This window comes from Triticum aestivum, chromosome 5A (genome assembly GCF_018294505.1).
Source record: "Triticum aestivum cultivar Chinese Spring chromosome 5A, IWGSC CS RefSeq v2.1, whole genome shotgun sequence".
Lineage (NCBI taxonomy): Eukaryota > Viridiplantae > Streptophyta > Magnoliopsida > Poales > Poaceae > Triticum > Triticum aestivum.
The window spans coordinates 563318086-563333842 of NC_057806.1; the positions used below are offsets into that span (position 1 = coordinate 563318086).

Here is a 15757-nt window from a genome sequence, read left to right on the forward strand (position 1 = left end):
AAACTTATTTTATTTTATATTCTGTGTGCTGCTAATTAAACCAGTCCTACGTCATTGATTTTATAAAATGTGGACTGGTTTAAATTTATTTTATTTTATATTCTGTGTGTTGCTAATTAATCCATACAATCCACAATTTATGTTCTGTGTGCTGCTAAATTTATTTTATTTTATATTCTGTGTGCTGCTAACTTTCGTCATATCTACTCCTGGAACTAATCCATCGCCAAAGAACACGTGAGCACCACACACGATTGTAATCACAATTGTACCTCCTATGTGCGCGACTAATTGTCATACTCCCTTCATTTCAATGAATAGAGACATGCATGTGTTTTAAGTTTAAATTTGATCATCAATTTAATTTATTATATGTGGATTATATGTGACGAAAGTTTATCATTGATTTGTATTTGAAAGAAGTTTTCGGTGGTATGATTTAGGGTCACATAACTTATAACTAATTTGAAGTCAAATTGAAATTTAAAAGGCATGCACACCTTATTCATTGGAATGTACTAGTGTAAAAACGCTACGAATGGAGTAGGTAGCAGACATGGTGTTAGACATCTGCAGTCGTGGCGCCTCTGAGTCCGAACGTGAGCTCCGCGCAATCTGACGTGTGGTGAATGTCATCTGATTTTCTAAGCTACCGGAGGCGACAAGCACTGTCCTCTTCGACCATTGCGAAGGATTCCTGCTGATGGCGAGTTACTTGTTCCCAACGGTGGCGGTGCTCAAACGACATGATTGCTTTCTTTACTTAGATATAAATTGGTGTCATTTCCACATAAAATCAGGACTTCATTGGTCGCTCCTTGTAACTATGTAATGTACTATTTTTCATCAATTTAGAAACTTTTAGGCCCGTGGGCCTTTCCCCCTAAAAATATCTTTTGGTGTACTCTGAAACATGGGTCCGGCCCAGGGCATGCCTCTACCTCGCTCGACACTAGTTCGATGTTAGCCTCGCCTGAAGCGAGCGCTATACTGGGCCAGCCCAGGCGTGTGGGAGGCCACTTCCTTGTCTTTTTTTCTACTTATTTTCACTTTTTTTGTTTTTTACTTTTCTTTATACTTCCAAATATTCTAAACATATATATTAAAAATATATATTACGTATATTTTTTTAAAATGTTAGTCATGCATTTGGAAAAAAATATGTATAGAAAAATGGTTCTGATGTATACAAAAAATGTACAACGTGTATGGAAAAAAGTAGACATGAAAATAAGTTTTTAAATCTGTTAATATTTGTTGGAAATGATAAATATGTATATGAGAAATGTTCCTGATGTAAACGCAAATGTATAACATGAATTAAAAAATGTTCCTGATTTATGCCAAAAATATTGATTGTATATCGAATAAAATGTTGATAATATATTTCAATAAATGTTAAACATTTATAAAAATTGCTCCTAATGTATACCAAAAATGTTCAATGTATGAAAAAAGTAGTTATGAAACACACAAAAATTGAATAAGTGTTAATCATCTATTTCAAGAATGTTAAACATGTACACAAAAATGTTACCGATGTATACAAAAAATGTAGAATGTGTATTAAAAACTTGATTATCAAAACATAAATTTTAAAAAGTGTTGATCATGTATAGAAAGATGCTAATCATATATTTCAAAAATGTTAAACATGCCTGAAAAAATGTTCCTGATATATACCGAAAATGTACAGTGTTTATTTTTTAATGTTAATCATGTATTTGAAAAATATTAAACATCCATAAAAAAAATTCTGATGTATACGTAAAATGTAAAAATTTGTATAAAAATGTAGACATGTGTTGAAGGCAAAAAAAAGTGGTGAAAACCGAAGAAAGAAAGAAACACCTTAGAAACAAAGAAAAAAGAAAAACCCGAAGAAATCCGTGAAACCCCGTGAGGAAACCAAGGAAAACAGAACAAACCAAAGGAAACTAAAAAATGATGAAAACTAATAAAGGAATGAAACAATGAAAATGAATAAAATAGGAAAGAAAAGTAAAAAAACCAACAAAAATGGAGAAAGGAACAAAAGAAAACCGAAGAAAAAGAAGAAGAAAAGAAAGAAAAAATCAATAAAAACTGGACTAAAACAAAGGAAATGATGAAAAAAATAAGAAAATAACGTAGAAAACTGCGAAGGCACAAAGAACACTGAAAGAAAAAAGAGAAGAAAAAAGAAAAAAAATAGAAGAAAACCGGAGCAGAACCCACGAACCAAAGGATTGAGTGAAGAGAAGCTAGCGAGAAAAAAACAAAAATGGGCCGGCCCAGAAATAACGGGAAGAGGGAAACCCTCACGCGAGAGCTGCTTCCATCTCGTTTGAAGCGAGATATAGCTCTCGTGTCCAGTCCATGAGTAAATAGTTTTAGCCACATAGTATGCAGAAGCAAAATGGTCTTTCATGTCACACTTAATATTGTTAGTGGCCGAAGTGGATGGGATGTCACATACGCTGCGTTTGGATGTCTGTATTGGAGGACTCCGTATTGAATCGGTTTCAATACCAATTCAGTGGAGAAACTGTAATGGACATGAATACGATTTCACTTGTTTGGATGTCATGGAATTGGCCCATGGAATCCCAGTGAGGTTTCAATACCAAATCTTGTTTGGATGACAAACTATGAAATTGCATAATGCCTTGTTCTATATGCATCAAATTAAAATTTATACAATATGTGACTATAATCAACGTCCTTGTTGCTCTCGCTGTCAAGTAAGACGGATTGTCGATGATCATCTTATCTTGCTGGCTCTTGCTGGCAGTATGCTCCTGCTGGCCTCCCTCTCTTTTTGTTTATTTTTTCGAAAAAGGGACTCTCCGACCTCTGCATCAGATCGATGCATACGGCCACATTTATTAAATAGTAAATAGGTCTGAACAAGGTCTTAACGTCTGCAAACATAAGCAACAGCGAGCTCACTCAGAGCGTCAACTGCAAAACAAAAAGGCCAAAAGCCACAACCGGCTGGCACAATAACAGATAGGTAAACTAAATGCCTATCCTATTACATAACCGCCATCCAAACCGGTTGAAGCTATCTCGCGCTACCATCTCCCACCGGACAGATCCAGTAACCAAACGCTCCCTCTCTTCTTGTGAAAAGCAATCAGCCAAAGCAGAGACATCAGTTCCACACTGCACACACAATTAAGAATCAATCCACCCATCAAAAATTAACAACCAATCCTCTTGTTATACTAATCTCATTTAGCAATACGCGAAGGGAAACTAAATTTCGTCTGACTGGATGATTATATGAAACAGACAAATTTCTTGCAGTGTCATGAGAGAGCAAGCACCATGCAATCTGTTCCTGAAGTTGACAGAATATGGCTGCGTAATGTGCATTCGACTGCCAACTGATGAACTAGTGAACTAGTGATGACAAAAGAAATATCCGGATTGAAAGGACATGAGCAATACTGCAATCTTTTGGCAACTCGTAACTAGCAGCAAAGAAGAAATAGACAAGGGACGGAACCGCGAGAGATCAAAAGGTTACCGCTACGCGCAGGTGGAGATGGAGGCTGCGACGGCGAAATCGGCAGCGCTGCCGCCGGTGTCGGCCATGGCTTGCGAGGCCTGACGGATGGCCACTTCAACCCCACGCCTAGATCTGAATCGAAGGGGGAGATAAGGCATCCATTGGAGGAGGGGAATGAACTGAGGTGGCGGGGATTCAGGTGTCGGAGGGCCGCGCGAGGATTGGGGGCCGCCGTCGTGGGACTTCCCTGGGCGCCGCCGCCGGGGGTCCTTCCCTGGGCGCCGCTCCTCTCATGCCGCGCGGGGGCCTGTTGGCTCCTTGGTCGAGCCGAGGAAGAAAGAAAGATTGAATCATTATGTTTTGCGGGATGGACGTTTACAGCCAAATCGGAGGTGCGGAGCTCGGAAACTCGCGAGGGTGCAGCGCGTGTAAGCGATTTCGGCGCTGAATTCGTTTTATTTCAGATCGCTGTTTCCGCGTGCATGCCAAACAGCTGAATTGGAAATTTGGGAATACCAAATCCAATTCAGGGCCTCATTACAGACATCCAAACGCAGCGATAGGGAATAAGTTTTACACATTGTGTCAAATAAGGAAGAAATTTTCATTTGGGCCAAAAAGGAAGCACATTTTAAGAAAAGGCCAAATAAGAAATTTTGTCTATACGGAATTCCACCCTACACCCCTCCTTGGTATTTGAGTCGCCTCTCCCTTCTCTCTCCGCCGCCGGGCCGGCTATCTAGGGTTACGCCCACCAGTGCTCCCAAAGGGCGGAGGTGGTGGAGGCGGCGGCGCACGCGCATGGCCGAAGGTGAGGCACCAACCGGGCTGGTGACAGGGCCGGGGGAAGAGAAGACGGAGGCGGAGGTGGATGCGGGCTTCTAGTTCGCCTTCAATAACAAGGCCTTCTCCGACAGGGTCTTGCGGATAGAGGTCGTCGGCACTACCCGCAAGCGCCACCGCTATAAGGCTAAAGGTGCGTACATATCGGCACGGTAGTACCGTGCAACCCCATTAGTGTATCACTAGTAGATTATTGGTACCACACTACTCTAAGCACCCGATCTATGTGCGGATGTGTATGTATTTTCACCTGTCTGCATCAAAGTTATCGATCATATTATTATGTGCCTTTCTTTTGCAATCCAATTTCTCCCTCATGTATGCAAATTTGTCTTCTTTCATGTAACTATGACCTGGATTTATGGTGAATTTTCCACCTTATATGAGCAAGGAGGTGCGATGTTATTCTAAATGCAAGGGGGGTCTTTAAATACAAGGAGTGCAATTATAACAAATTCTAATAGAATCCTTGGGGTAACATTTATGATTGCTATTATGCTTGATGAATCTCAATGAGTGTCCAATTTTCCTGATATTTTATTTTTTCATGTGTATCTAAAGGTGATCAAATGAATCTGCACACATAGTGAATATGATGTCCCATACAATTTTAACAACAAAATCTTGTCTCGTAACTACGATATGTGCCTTCTTCTAGTTTTTTTATGTTTCTCTATATTTTTCTGAACTTGGCATTTTGCAGATAATGATGAAGAAGGTATTGACTCTTCTTGTGTTGTGATGGGTACGCCAGCGTTACGAGTCAAGACCATACATGTCAGTTCGGTGATCCTCGCCGCAAGAAGTTCTTTCTTTTTTAAGGTAATTCTAATGATCTTCTGACTCATATTTCACTATGAGCTTCATTTGGTTATATTTCACATATATTTCTTTTTTAAGGTAACAAGAAATGCATTTGGTTTATAATCAGTTGACTCATATTTCTGATAAGCTTCATGCTTCTTAGCTTTTCTCAAATGGCGCGAAAAAATCTGGTCAAAGACAGTCAAAAATTAGAATTGCTGATTCAGGTAACTCATGTGTACGGTATACTCTTCCTCATCTTATTATAACCGATGATTCTAGTATGCTGTTGTGATTGCATTATTTACTCATGTTTTTTAATTCAAGCAATGTGATTATTGTAGAGAGGCCTGTTTTAGAGTTTCCTGCCCCATTTTTCTACTTTGATAATGAACTAGCTATTCTCGTTTCCTCTACAGACTTTGCCTACCAAATGTATATTTTCTCAGGCTTTACAAGTTTACTCAATTGACTATTGGAAGTCAATGCTCATACTTAAATAGCCATCTCTTCTATTTTACACTCCCTCCATTCCGCAATATATAGTGCATATAGATTTTTTTTCAAAAGTAAAACCTTGTAGACTTTGGCCATATAAATTGATGGAAATGTCAACACAAAAAATATCAAATAGATACAATATAAATTGTGCCTCATGACGTATATAATGATATTTATGTGGTATTTTAATTATAGATATTTTTATATATAAACTTGGTCAAAGTTCATGAAGTTTGACTTTTTGTAAAATATATACATGCAAAGTCATGAAGGGAAGAGGGGGGGGGATCTAATTGTTACTGGCTGAGATTTATTACAATGTTCCATCAATCTTTATGGCTCCTTGCTTTCATTTTTACTTGGAACAGAGGAAAATGCCTTTATGGAGCTTTTACGCTTTATGTACAATGGAAAGTTGAGACCAACAACCGAGTCCAGTCTTCTGGTTGATATCTTGATGGCTGCTGACAAATTTGATGTCGTTTCATGCATCAAGCTTTGCACTCAGCGGCTCATAGGCCAGCCTATGACCCTTGAATGTGCAGTGAGGTGCCTAGATCTCCCATGTTCCATTTCAATGGCAGCTGACCTATCAGAGGCAGCCAAGAAATTCCTTTCTGAAAGATACGAGAAATTCCTGTTAACAAAGTAAGTGACCCCATCGGATTGAGATACACTTTTCTTTTCTTGCTTTATTAGTGTACTTGTGGATATTGTTGTCACAAAATCATTATATGAAGGCATTACATGGTTTTGTTGCATTTCAGGTTCCAAGATGAATTGATGACGATTCCTCTCACTGGGATTGTAGCCATCTTATCAAGGAATCACCCTGGGGTTGCATCTGAAGAATCCGTCTATGACTTCGTGCTCAGGTGGGCCCATTTGCAGTACCCAAATTCAGAAGAAAGACACAAGATTTTGAGCTCAAGTTTACTTCCACTGGTGACACTAGGGCGTATCATGACCATTGCCATCCTAACTGACCAGTCATCTTGCGTAATTAACTTTAGTATAAAGCATGAGCACTGCCGCGGGCTCTTCCCATCAAGATCGATACGCTCGCCACCATTCTATTGTGCAGGGCATGGTTTCTTCCTCTCGGCGCTCGCTAAAACTGAGCCATTCAACTTTTTTGGTCTCTTAATAAAGAAGCTAGAAGGCAATGGCCCACTAAGGGGGGCAATAGATTATGAGATGGAGGTAACGGCAAGGCGGTCGTCGGAGTTTGACTCCATATCGAGGCGCACCACCACCACCGACATTAGACAAGCTTTTGGATGCAGGATTCCTTGGTCGGAGATCAGTGCTGATGATAGCCCCTTCTTTGTCGACGACAATCTCCATCTGCGAGTTCGCATCAAGATTACGCCGCAGCCATAGTGATGCATGCATTTGCTCTGCTCTCTTTTGGTGACCGGAAATGTAGCAATGTACAGCATGTGAACATCTACAGTTGGATGATGAAGGTTTCATTGTGTCGTGGACTCTTATTACCAGACGCATAACTGTCAAACGCGCGCACGTGTGTTTTGATGTCCGACGAAGTCGCTGAACGGTTAACGTGCACTTTGTCGTGAGTCGGATTATGTGACCATCTGTTCATGGTTATGTTTGGACTTTTTTTTTGTTCATGTCAGTTGATAAACTTATTACTGAGCCACTTTTTGTTTTCGTGAGCGAGAAGAAGCCCCTGTTCTTTTGACATAGTCATTTGCTAGCATCTGCTCTGCTCTTTTTTGATGACTGGAAATGTAGCAGTGTGAACATCCAGAGCCTGGTGTTGGAGGTTTCATTGTGTCACGTATTCTTACTAGTGAAGTCGCTGAACAGTTAATGTGCACTTTGTCGGTAAGTTGGCTGATATATGTCGCTGATGACTCTTTGATTCGATGGACTTATGATCCTTAGAATGAATATTTTGTGATCATCTGTTCATGGTTATCTTTGGTCATTTTTCAGTTCATACTCCATGGCAGTTGATAAATTTCTTAACAATGTGTGCCCTCAGGGCAAAATTCTGCTGTATAGTTCAATGTTGTTGCTTGCAATGTGTGCTCCCTGGAAACAGGAACTTCCACAGCACACGCCTTCAGAGTGAAACGCTCATGTATAAGTTGCAGCTTGAGTCTTTTAGTTTGAGAGTTCACCTTGGAAGAAACTCTCAACCATGGTCGTTGATGTGTGATTATCTAGAAAGAGTTAAAGAAAGGAAATAAACAGGTTCTTCAGAAAAGTACACAACCGCTGCAGATACTGCTTGTTCGTCACTCTGAACTCTGAAGTGCAATGTGGTAGATACTCCCTCCGTCCTATAATACAAAAGCGTTTTTTATACTAGTGTATTGTCAAAAATATTCTTATATTATGGGATATTATGGGACGGAGATAGTAATAATCAAGACAAAGAAGGTGACAAGATATGAAAATCCTAAATTTTAAGGACGTGTTTGGTTGCCCGCATAGAGCCTAATCAGGCCCGCGCGGGAAGCAAGAAGCCTGTTTGGTAGCCCGCATACACTATTGGACCTGCATTACACGCTTCTTAAAGCACCTCCGTGCCTGGCTGGCTGGAAGCACAAGAATCGGCAGTTTCTGTGGAGCCAGGCCAAGCGAAAGCGCAGCAAGCGGGCCCATGCACCAGGAGAAACTGGAGGGATGCGGGGTGTTTACCTGGTGTCTTCTTCAACCTCCATTAAGCTCCTCTCTAATCTCCTCTCTTCCATGCCCCTCTAATCTACACAACGATGCTTCGATTCGTGGTAAGTTCTACACGAAAAAGATGCACATCGATGCTACGGTTCCATTCAGGCGATCGTTTCGTAGTTTCTTCGGCCGTAAGTTCTTAATCTCGTGTTCCCGTTTGGAGCTATTCTGGACGAATTTTGTTAGATTCGTCGCGCACGATCGATCATTTGAAATTTTCTTTGACCAGCATCCTAAACTCGTAGTTCCTCACAACATTCGTGTTGTAAGTTTTTGGTTTCGACGATCGTACCTTCATCTCTCTTTGAATAGCAGTCTACTGCACTGACGCCGTCATGTCGAGCTCCTCTGCTCAGAGCCCTCCTATTCGTCCCTCTCGACGCCGAAAAATCTTCCCCTTGATCTCCTTGCCCGCGTGCTACTACACCAGAGTCGTTTCTGGCGTTGCTCATCTCGTCCTATTCTCTGCCGTCCTCCTACTACCCTGACGCTGCAATGGCGCGCACACTGCTTTCTTGTGTCCTCCGCCTCCGTGCACACTGCAGTTCGCCGCGCCGCTGACAGGGTCGATCATCTTCTCCTCCTCTCTCTCGTCCTACTACACTGGAGTTGTTTCCGGCGTCAATCATCTCTGCCTCCTCTCTCGTCCACTGCACTGATGATAGCATGGCGTGAGCACTGCATTCTCCCCCTCTGTCCAGCGAGCATTGCAACTAGTTCGCCGACGGTGTCGCTCGCCGTGCCGCCAACGGGGTCGCTCGTTCACGACTCCATGCTTGTCATGTCGGACACGGCACCACGGCCACTATCCACTGTAGTCGCCATTGTCCGGCGCACACTGCACTTCTTCTCCCCTTCCCTCTGCTAGCTCTTAACCCTGTCTGCTAAGTGAAGTGCTAGCTCTTAATCATACCTCATGCGTGCAACCAAACACCGAGTTCATGTGCCGCTTGAGCCAATGCAGTCAACCAAACAAAGTGCACTTGCGTATTACGTAATGCAAAGACCCTAGATGCAGGTAACCAAACAACTCGCAGATGTCACATATGAGGCTGTTTTTTCGGAACCAGGCTAGGTTGAGATGTGTATGCAACGCAACTACTATTCACTACGGCAACCAAACACGCCTTAAGTGACCGCTACTTCACATCAAAAGCTTAAGAGGATCAAATTCATACAAGCGCATTTCCCAACTTCCAAATAGGGCGGAAATGAATCATCGACCTGAAAAATCTGGCAGAAAAAAACCAATATTGACATTGTTGTATCTATGTCAAAGTTCCATGGAATGATCAATAAATATATACTATACTATATACGATGCTCTCTAATTTTAAAGGCCTCGCAATCAATCAATTGAGATCTTCAATTTAAAATTGGGTCATTCGATTTTGAGCGGATCAACGATTTCTCAAGGAGCTCCATCATTTAATTTTTTTATTAATACATCTTTAATTTGGAATTGGATAATCTGATTTTGATCGGGTCAACGATTTCTCAAGGAGCTCTCTCTTTCAATTCTTTTAGTACACTATGCTCCGTAATTTTTAAGGCCTTGCAATCAGTTGAGGTCTTCAATTTGAAACTAAGTCATCCGATTTTGACTGGGTCAACGATTTATCAAGGAGCTCCCTCATTCTTTTAATACACTATTTCCCTTATTTCTCAAGAATTGATGCATTGATGCAAGACTTTGACCTTTAATATGTCTATAAGATTAATATAAATGATATCCTCGTATTTATTTTGCAAAACAATTTTTTTATTTGTCTTTACACTAATTTTATAGACATAGAGTAAGTGAGAATCATTGTGCCTTGTATTTATTTTGGAAACAAAAGCCCTTTCTTTCCCGCCTCGGTATTCGAGTTTGGGAGAGGAGTGAGGCTGGTCACAGTGGGGAGGAACTTAGGAGTAACATCACACACTCCAATACAACTTTGCTTATGTGGCACGTATTTAATGAAGAGAGAGGTGCTTGTGGTAACTAGCTAAGTTACCGGAACATCACACATTCCAAGAAACAATGAGTCTATAACATAATAAATACATCATTGCATGACACTACATAGATATTCCTACCCACTATGGAGGTAGTAACATAGTCTAGGGATGTGTGAAGTTACTAGCTTATGTTCTTGCCCATTGTGACCAGCCTGAGCGCGCGCCCGCGGTCAAAGTGCTTCGCCACTGGCACACGGCGAGGTCACATCATCCATCAATGGCGTGGCGTCCGACCTCCCCTCCCCTCTCTCTCTCTCTTATTAGTGGAGCACCTCTCTGTCCCAAGGTCCACAACAGCGCTTCCGGCCTTACCCACTGCCTCTCTCTCTCCATTTTACCTTCTCCCTCCGCCGCCAGCTAGGGTTACGGCCGCCGGGTGGCGCAGCTCAACAATACCTCTCACAGCGCCGGTGGGTGGCGGCGACGCGTCGACTGGGGGCGCGGGGCCAGGGCCAGAGGTGGACGCGGGCTTCGAGTTCGCCTTCGACAATGAGGCCTTCTCCGACAGGGAGCTGCGTATAGTGGTCGTCGGCGCCAACGACGCCGCCAGCCGCAAGCGCCGGCGCGAGGAGGCCGAAGGTGCGTACTTACAGAGGCATAAGTACCATTACTCATTAAGTGGATTCTAGGTGTCACGCTAAACTAACTGCCCGATCTACGTGCGTATATCCGGATTCGATACTGTATAAGTGTATATAGAAAGTATCTTTTTTAAGCTTTAGATTTCAAGGTGTTGAGATTCTCGGACATGGTAATATTTTCAGAACAACATCGAATAGAATAAAATTCAGAACACCAGTTACCAAATAGTATATGTTGTCTGTACCTCCAATTCAAATGCAGCAATTTTGTAGTCACATATAACATACTCCCTCCGTCCCATGAATAAGATGTTATTACATCCAATAGATGTAATAACTTCTTACATTGTGGGACGGAAGGAGTATTTGATTATTTGGATGTAGCAGTGGCGGACAAACTACGTTATACCATTCAAGTTGAGAATTGCCATTGGACAACTAAACGGATTTGGAATGATTTGTATGTTTATTGGTCTGCAGGCTCGGGAGATTCGTACTTGTTAATGGTAGTTATGTGTGATTCTTGTACCTTGATGCTTCAGACCTTAGTTTACAGGAACAAGCTGATCAATTATTTCACATCTTTTGCATGAAAAATGATATTTGCCTGATTGCTACATTGAATCTGCTATGTTTATATCTCTAAATATAGCATCCAAAGGTTAGAAGAACAGATTTATCACAGGTGTTATTTCTGGAATATGTGAACTTGGATATGAATAAGCAAGTGTCATCCTTCATATATCTACTGAACATTAGTTTGTGAGTTGTTTTGTATGAGCAAGTGTCATCCTTATGGTTAAGGAGTTCCCTGTTCCACATTTGAAGTAAACATTAGTTCATGTTTTGTCTTTGGTTCACCTCAGTTTCCTTTGTTTTTGCATTGAAACATTAAAGGTCATAAATTAGCTTCCTGATAATCACTTTCTTCTAAGTAGTACAAACATATATTGACTGTGGTACACACTGGTGGTGTGTTGATACAGTAATTGCACAGTCTGTTGATAAACTAGGTAGTACTTGATTGCTTGCTTCTTCATACGAGCAACATACTATTTTTTTTGACGCGTGAGCAACATACTATTTACAACCCAATCCTGGCGAGATACAATTCTACTGCTTCTTGTTGCTTCAGAGGTATGAAATACATATTAATTAGATAAAAGAAGATAACAATACGAGACTTAGTCTGGTATTATCACACACATGCTTGATGCAGCTCAATGGGTATCCAGTTTTTCATATGTTTAAGATTTTGCCATGTTTCTAAAAGTTGATTTAATAAATGTGCGCACATAGGGAGAGTGACTGTATGAGGTTCCAGTTTTAACAAAAAAAACATGTCTAGTAATTCTGTTATGTGCCTTTTCTTACCTAGATTTGCATGTTTCTCTATATTTATTGGACCATGGTATTTTGCAGGTGATGGTGGAGAAGATATCGACTCTTATACTGTGATGAGTACACCCGTTTTACGAGTTGAAACTATACATGTCTGCTCGGCGATTCTTGCTGCAAAAAGTAATTTCTTTCGCAAGGTAGTTCTGACGATCTTCTGAAATTCATTTGTTCTATATAATCAGTTGCCTCATCTTTCTGATAAGCTTCATGATTGTTAGCTTTTCTCAAATGGCATGAAGGAATCTGGCCACAGACAGGCAACAGTTACAATTGCTGAATCAGGTAACCAGTGTACGGTTTGCTCTCCTTCGTCTTCTTATAACTGATAATTCTAGTTGGTTATTGGTGATTGTGTTGTTTTGTATTATTATTATTATTATTATCATTGTAGAGAGGCCTTTTTTGGAGTTTCCTGCCACACTTTTCTACTTTGATATCATGATCTCGATTGGCTCTCATTAGTCATTACCCTTACAAACTGTTGCCCCAAATGGATATTTTCTCACGCATTACATGTTTCCCCATTTGATTATTGGAAGTCGATTGTCATACTTAAATAATCATGTATGCATAAAACAGTAGCTATCCCTCTTCTTTTGTACTCCTCCATTTAATGTCACTGTTTGAGAATTCGTTGAACTGTTTCATCAATCCTTATGCCTCCTTGCCCTTATTTCTTACTTGGAACAGAGTACGAAGCCTTCCTGGAGCTTTTACACTTTATTTATAGTGGAAAGCTGGCACCAACTGAACCCATTCTTCTGGTTGATATCCTGCTGGCCGCTGATAAATTTGAGGCTGCTTCTTGCATTAAGCTTTGCGGTCAACGGCTCATAGACCTGCCTATGACCGCAGAATCTGCAGTAATGTGCCTAGATCTCCCATGTTCCATTTCAATGGCACCTGCCCTGGAAGAGGCGGCCAAGAAATTCCTTGCTAAAAGATACGATAAATTCCTGTCGACAGAGTAAGTAACCCCCATTGGATTGACATGCCTTTTCTTTTTCCTCCTTTAGGAAACATGTGAACATTGTTGTCATAATATCATTATGTGCGTCATTTCAGGTTTCAGGGTGAACTGATGAGGATATCTCTCACTGGGATTGTAGCCATTTTATCAAGGAATCACCCCGGGGTTGCATCTGAAGAATCCGTCTATGACTTTGTGCTCAGGTGGGCCTGCTTTCAGTATCCAAATTCAGAAGAAAGGCACAAGATTTTGAGTTCAAGCTTACTTCCACTGGTGCCAGTAGTGCGCAGCATGACCAATGGCATCCTGATGGACCAGCCGTCCTGTATAGTTGACTTTACTCTAAGTCATGGGCAATGCTCGGGGCTCTTCCCATCAGGATCGATACGCTCCCCGCCGTTCTATTGTGCAGGGCATGGTTTCTTCCTCTCAGCGCACGGTAAAATGGCGCTGTCCAACTTTTTTGGCCTCTCAATAGAGAAGCTAGAAGACAAGGGGCCATTAAGAGGGACAATAGATTATGAGATTTGAGGTAAAAACAAGACCATCGCTGGAGTTTCTCTTCTTGTGGAGGCGCACCACTACCACCGATAGTAAACAGGCTTTTGGATGCGGGATTTCTTGGCCAGACGTCATTGGTGAAAACTGTTAAGTATATATGTTGTGTTTGTCTTGTACAGGCCCAAGCCCATAGTCTAGAGTGAGGCCCAGGTCCATGTAACCTTGTATATATCTCTCTTCTCAATACAGAAAACTGTTCGGTCATTCTCTCTTCCTCACGTTTTCTAACATGGTATCAGACCAGGACCAAACCCTAGTCCCTTTTCCAGCTGCCACCCATGAAATCGCTGTCGGTAAGGTGATTCAGGCGGATCTGTCTGGTGAGGAGACATTCACATCGCTGCCCCATCCCATCTTCGTCATCAACCTGTAGGAGCTGCTCTCCAGCAGCTCCTTTGTGTGTCCTCACAGCTACTCTGTGAGAATACTTCCCCTGCTCTCCATCAGCCATCTCCAGCAAGCTCTTGGTGCCTTCCCTGCTCTACAGCAAGCTCCAGGTGTTCCCCTTCTATCCAACAAGATCCAACAAGCTCCACCTTCTATCCAGTGAGATCCAGATCCAGCTTCTGTTTGTGGCTGTCTGCTGCTCTTCTCTTGTTGCTGCCTGCAGCTGCTATCAGATTGGGTGTTTCCAGCTGCTGACCGCTCACCACTATGGCAAGAAATGATTTCGGATTTGGTTCTTTGATCATAGATATCAAGCTTGATGGTTCAAACTACAGGGAATGGGCATTTTCTGCCCGGACTGTCTTGAGGACAGCTGGTTTTGTTTCTCATCTGACAGATGATCCACCTAGTCCAAATGATGATGCAGCAAGGAAGTCTTGGCAAAAGATCGATGATCGTGTGATGGGAGTTTTAATTCTGGGTGTTGAACCCTCACTCCGAATGAGTCTTGAGCATCACACTTCAGCTAAAGAGATATGGAAGTACTTTGAGCAGCGCTACCTTCAGCCCAGCAGTGCACTTCATTTCTCCTTGTTGCAGAATTTACACAACACTCGGCAGCCAGAAGACATGTCCATAGAAGAGTACTATGGAGCTTTCACTCGCATCACTGGGCAGCTAGGTTCCATGGTTCCAAAGGGTAATTCTGGTTGTGAGTCATGTGCAGCAAAGGAAAAGTATGACCATCAGACTCTCATGTTTCAGTTTGTGATGGGTCTCAAGCCAGACTTTGAGAACATTCGCACTCAATTGCTTGGTCGTACGACTCCTCCCACCTTGACAGAGGCACTTGCTAGCTTGATCGCTGAGGAGACTCGTCTCCGTTCTCTTGGGGCTACTTCTGCGCAGACTCTACACACTAGTGTTCTGGCTTTTCCTCAGCGGCCAGGTGCCTCCAAGGCCACACCTTCAACTGTCGTCTGCTCGTTCTGCAAGAAGGCAGGACACCACAGAGATGGTTGTTTCAAGCTTCATCTAGAGCTGTTAGCTGAGTTTCAGGCTAGACGGGCCCTCAATCAGCAGCGTCGTGCACCCCAGGCTCCTTATCAGCAGCAAGCTCCTTATCAGCAGCAAGTGAGGGGTGCTTCTACATCTGTTCTCTCTCAGCCCGCTGTTGCTGCAACCCAGCCTTGGGTTCTGGACTCTGGAGCTTCTTTCCATGTGACCTCTGATCACTCTCAGCTTGTGTCTTGCCAGCCAGTGCGGGATGGTGCCTCTGTTCAGATTGCTGATGGTACACCTTGTTCTATTACTCATCAGGGTTCTCTTTGCACATCCAAGTTTTCTGTTCCTGCCATCTCCTTTGCTCCAGAGCTGTCCATGAATCTTATGTCTGTTGGCCAGCTTGCTGATATGAACTACTTTGTTGGTTTTGATGACTCATTTTGTTATGTGCAGGACCGTCAGAGCAAGAGGGTCATTGGAACTGGCCATCACCGTAGA

The 15757-nt window shown here is 42.3% G+C and overlaps 2 protein-coding genes across 2 annotated transcripts; both read left to right on the forward strand.

The window, feature by feature from the left end:
- Window positions 1-4297: 4297 nt before the first annotated feature.
- Window positions 4298-7063, forward strand: LOC123101556 (BTB/POZ domain-containing protein POB1-like). The gene is made up of 5 exons (XM_044522948.1): window positions 4298-4307; window positions 5043-5161; window positions 5307-5370; window positions 6013-6292; window positions 6412-7063. The coding sequence occupies exons 1-5, from the start codon at window positions 4298-4300 to the stop codon at window positions 7025-7027; spliced, it is 1089 nt and encodes a 362-aa protein (XP_044378883.1). The 3' UTR covers window positions 7028-7063.
- Window positions 7064-8845: 1782 nt separating this feature from the next.
- On the forward strand, window positions 8846-14071 carry LOC123101557 (BTB/POZ domain-containing protein POB1). The gene is made up of 6 exons (XM_044522949.1): window positions 8846-8894; window positions 10652-10933; window positions 12358-12473; window positions 12555-12618; window positions 13027-13303; window positions 13402-14071. Exons 1-6 carry the CDS (start codon window positions 8846-8848, stop codon window positions 13835-13837), a joined length of 1224 nt encoding a protein of 407 aa, XP_044378884.1. The 3' UTR covers window positions 13838-14071.
- Window positions 14072-15757: the final 1686 nt, after the last annotated feature.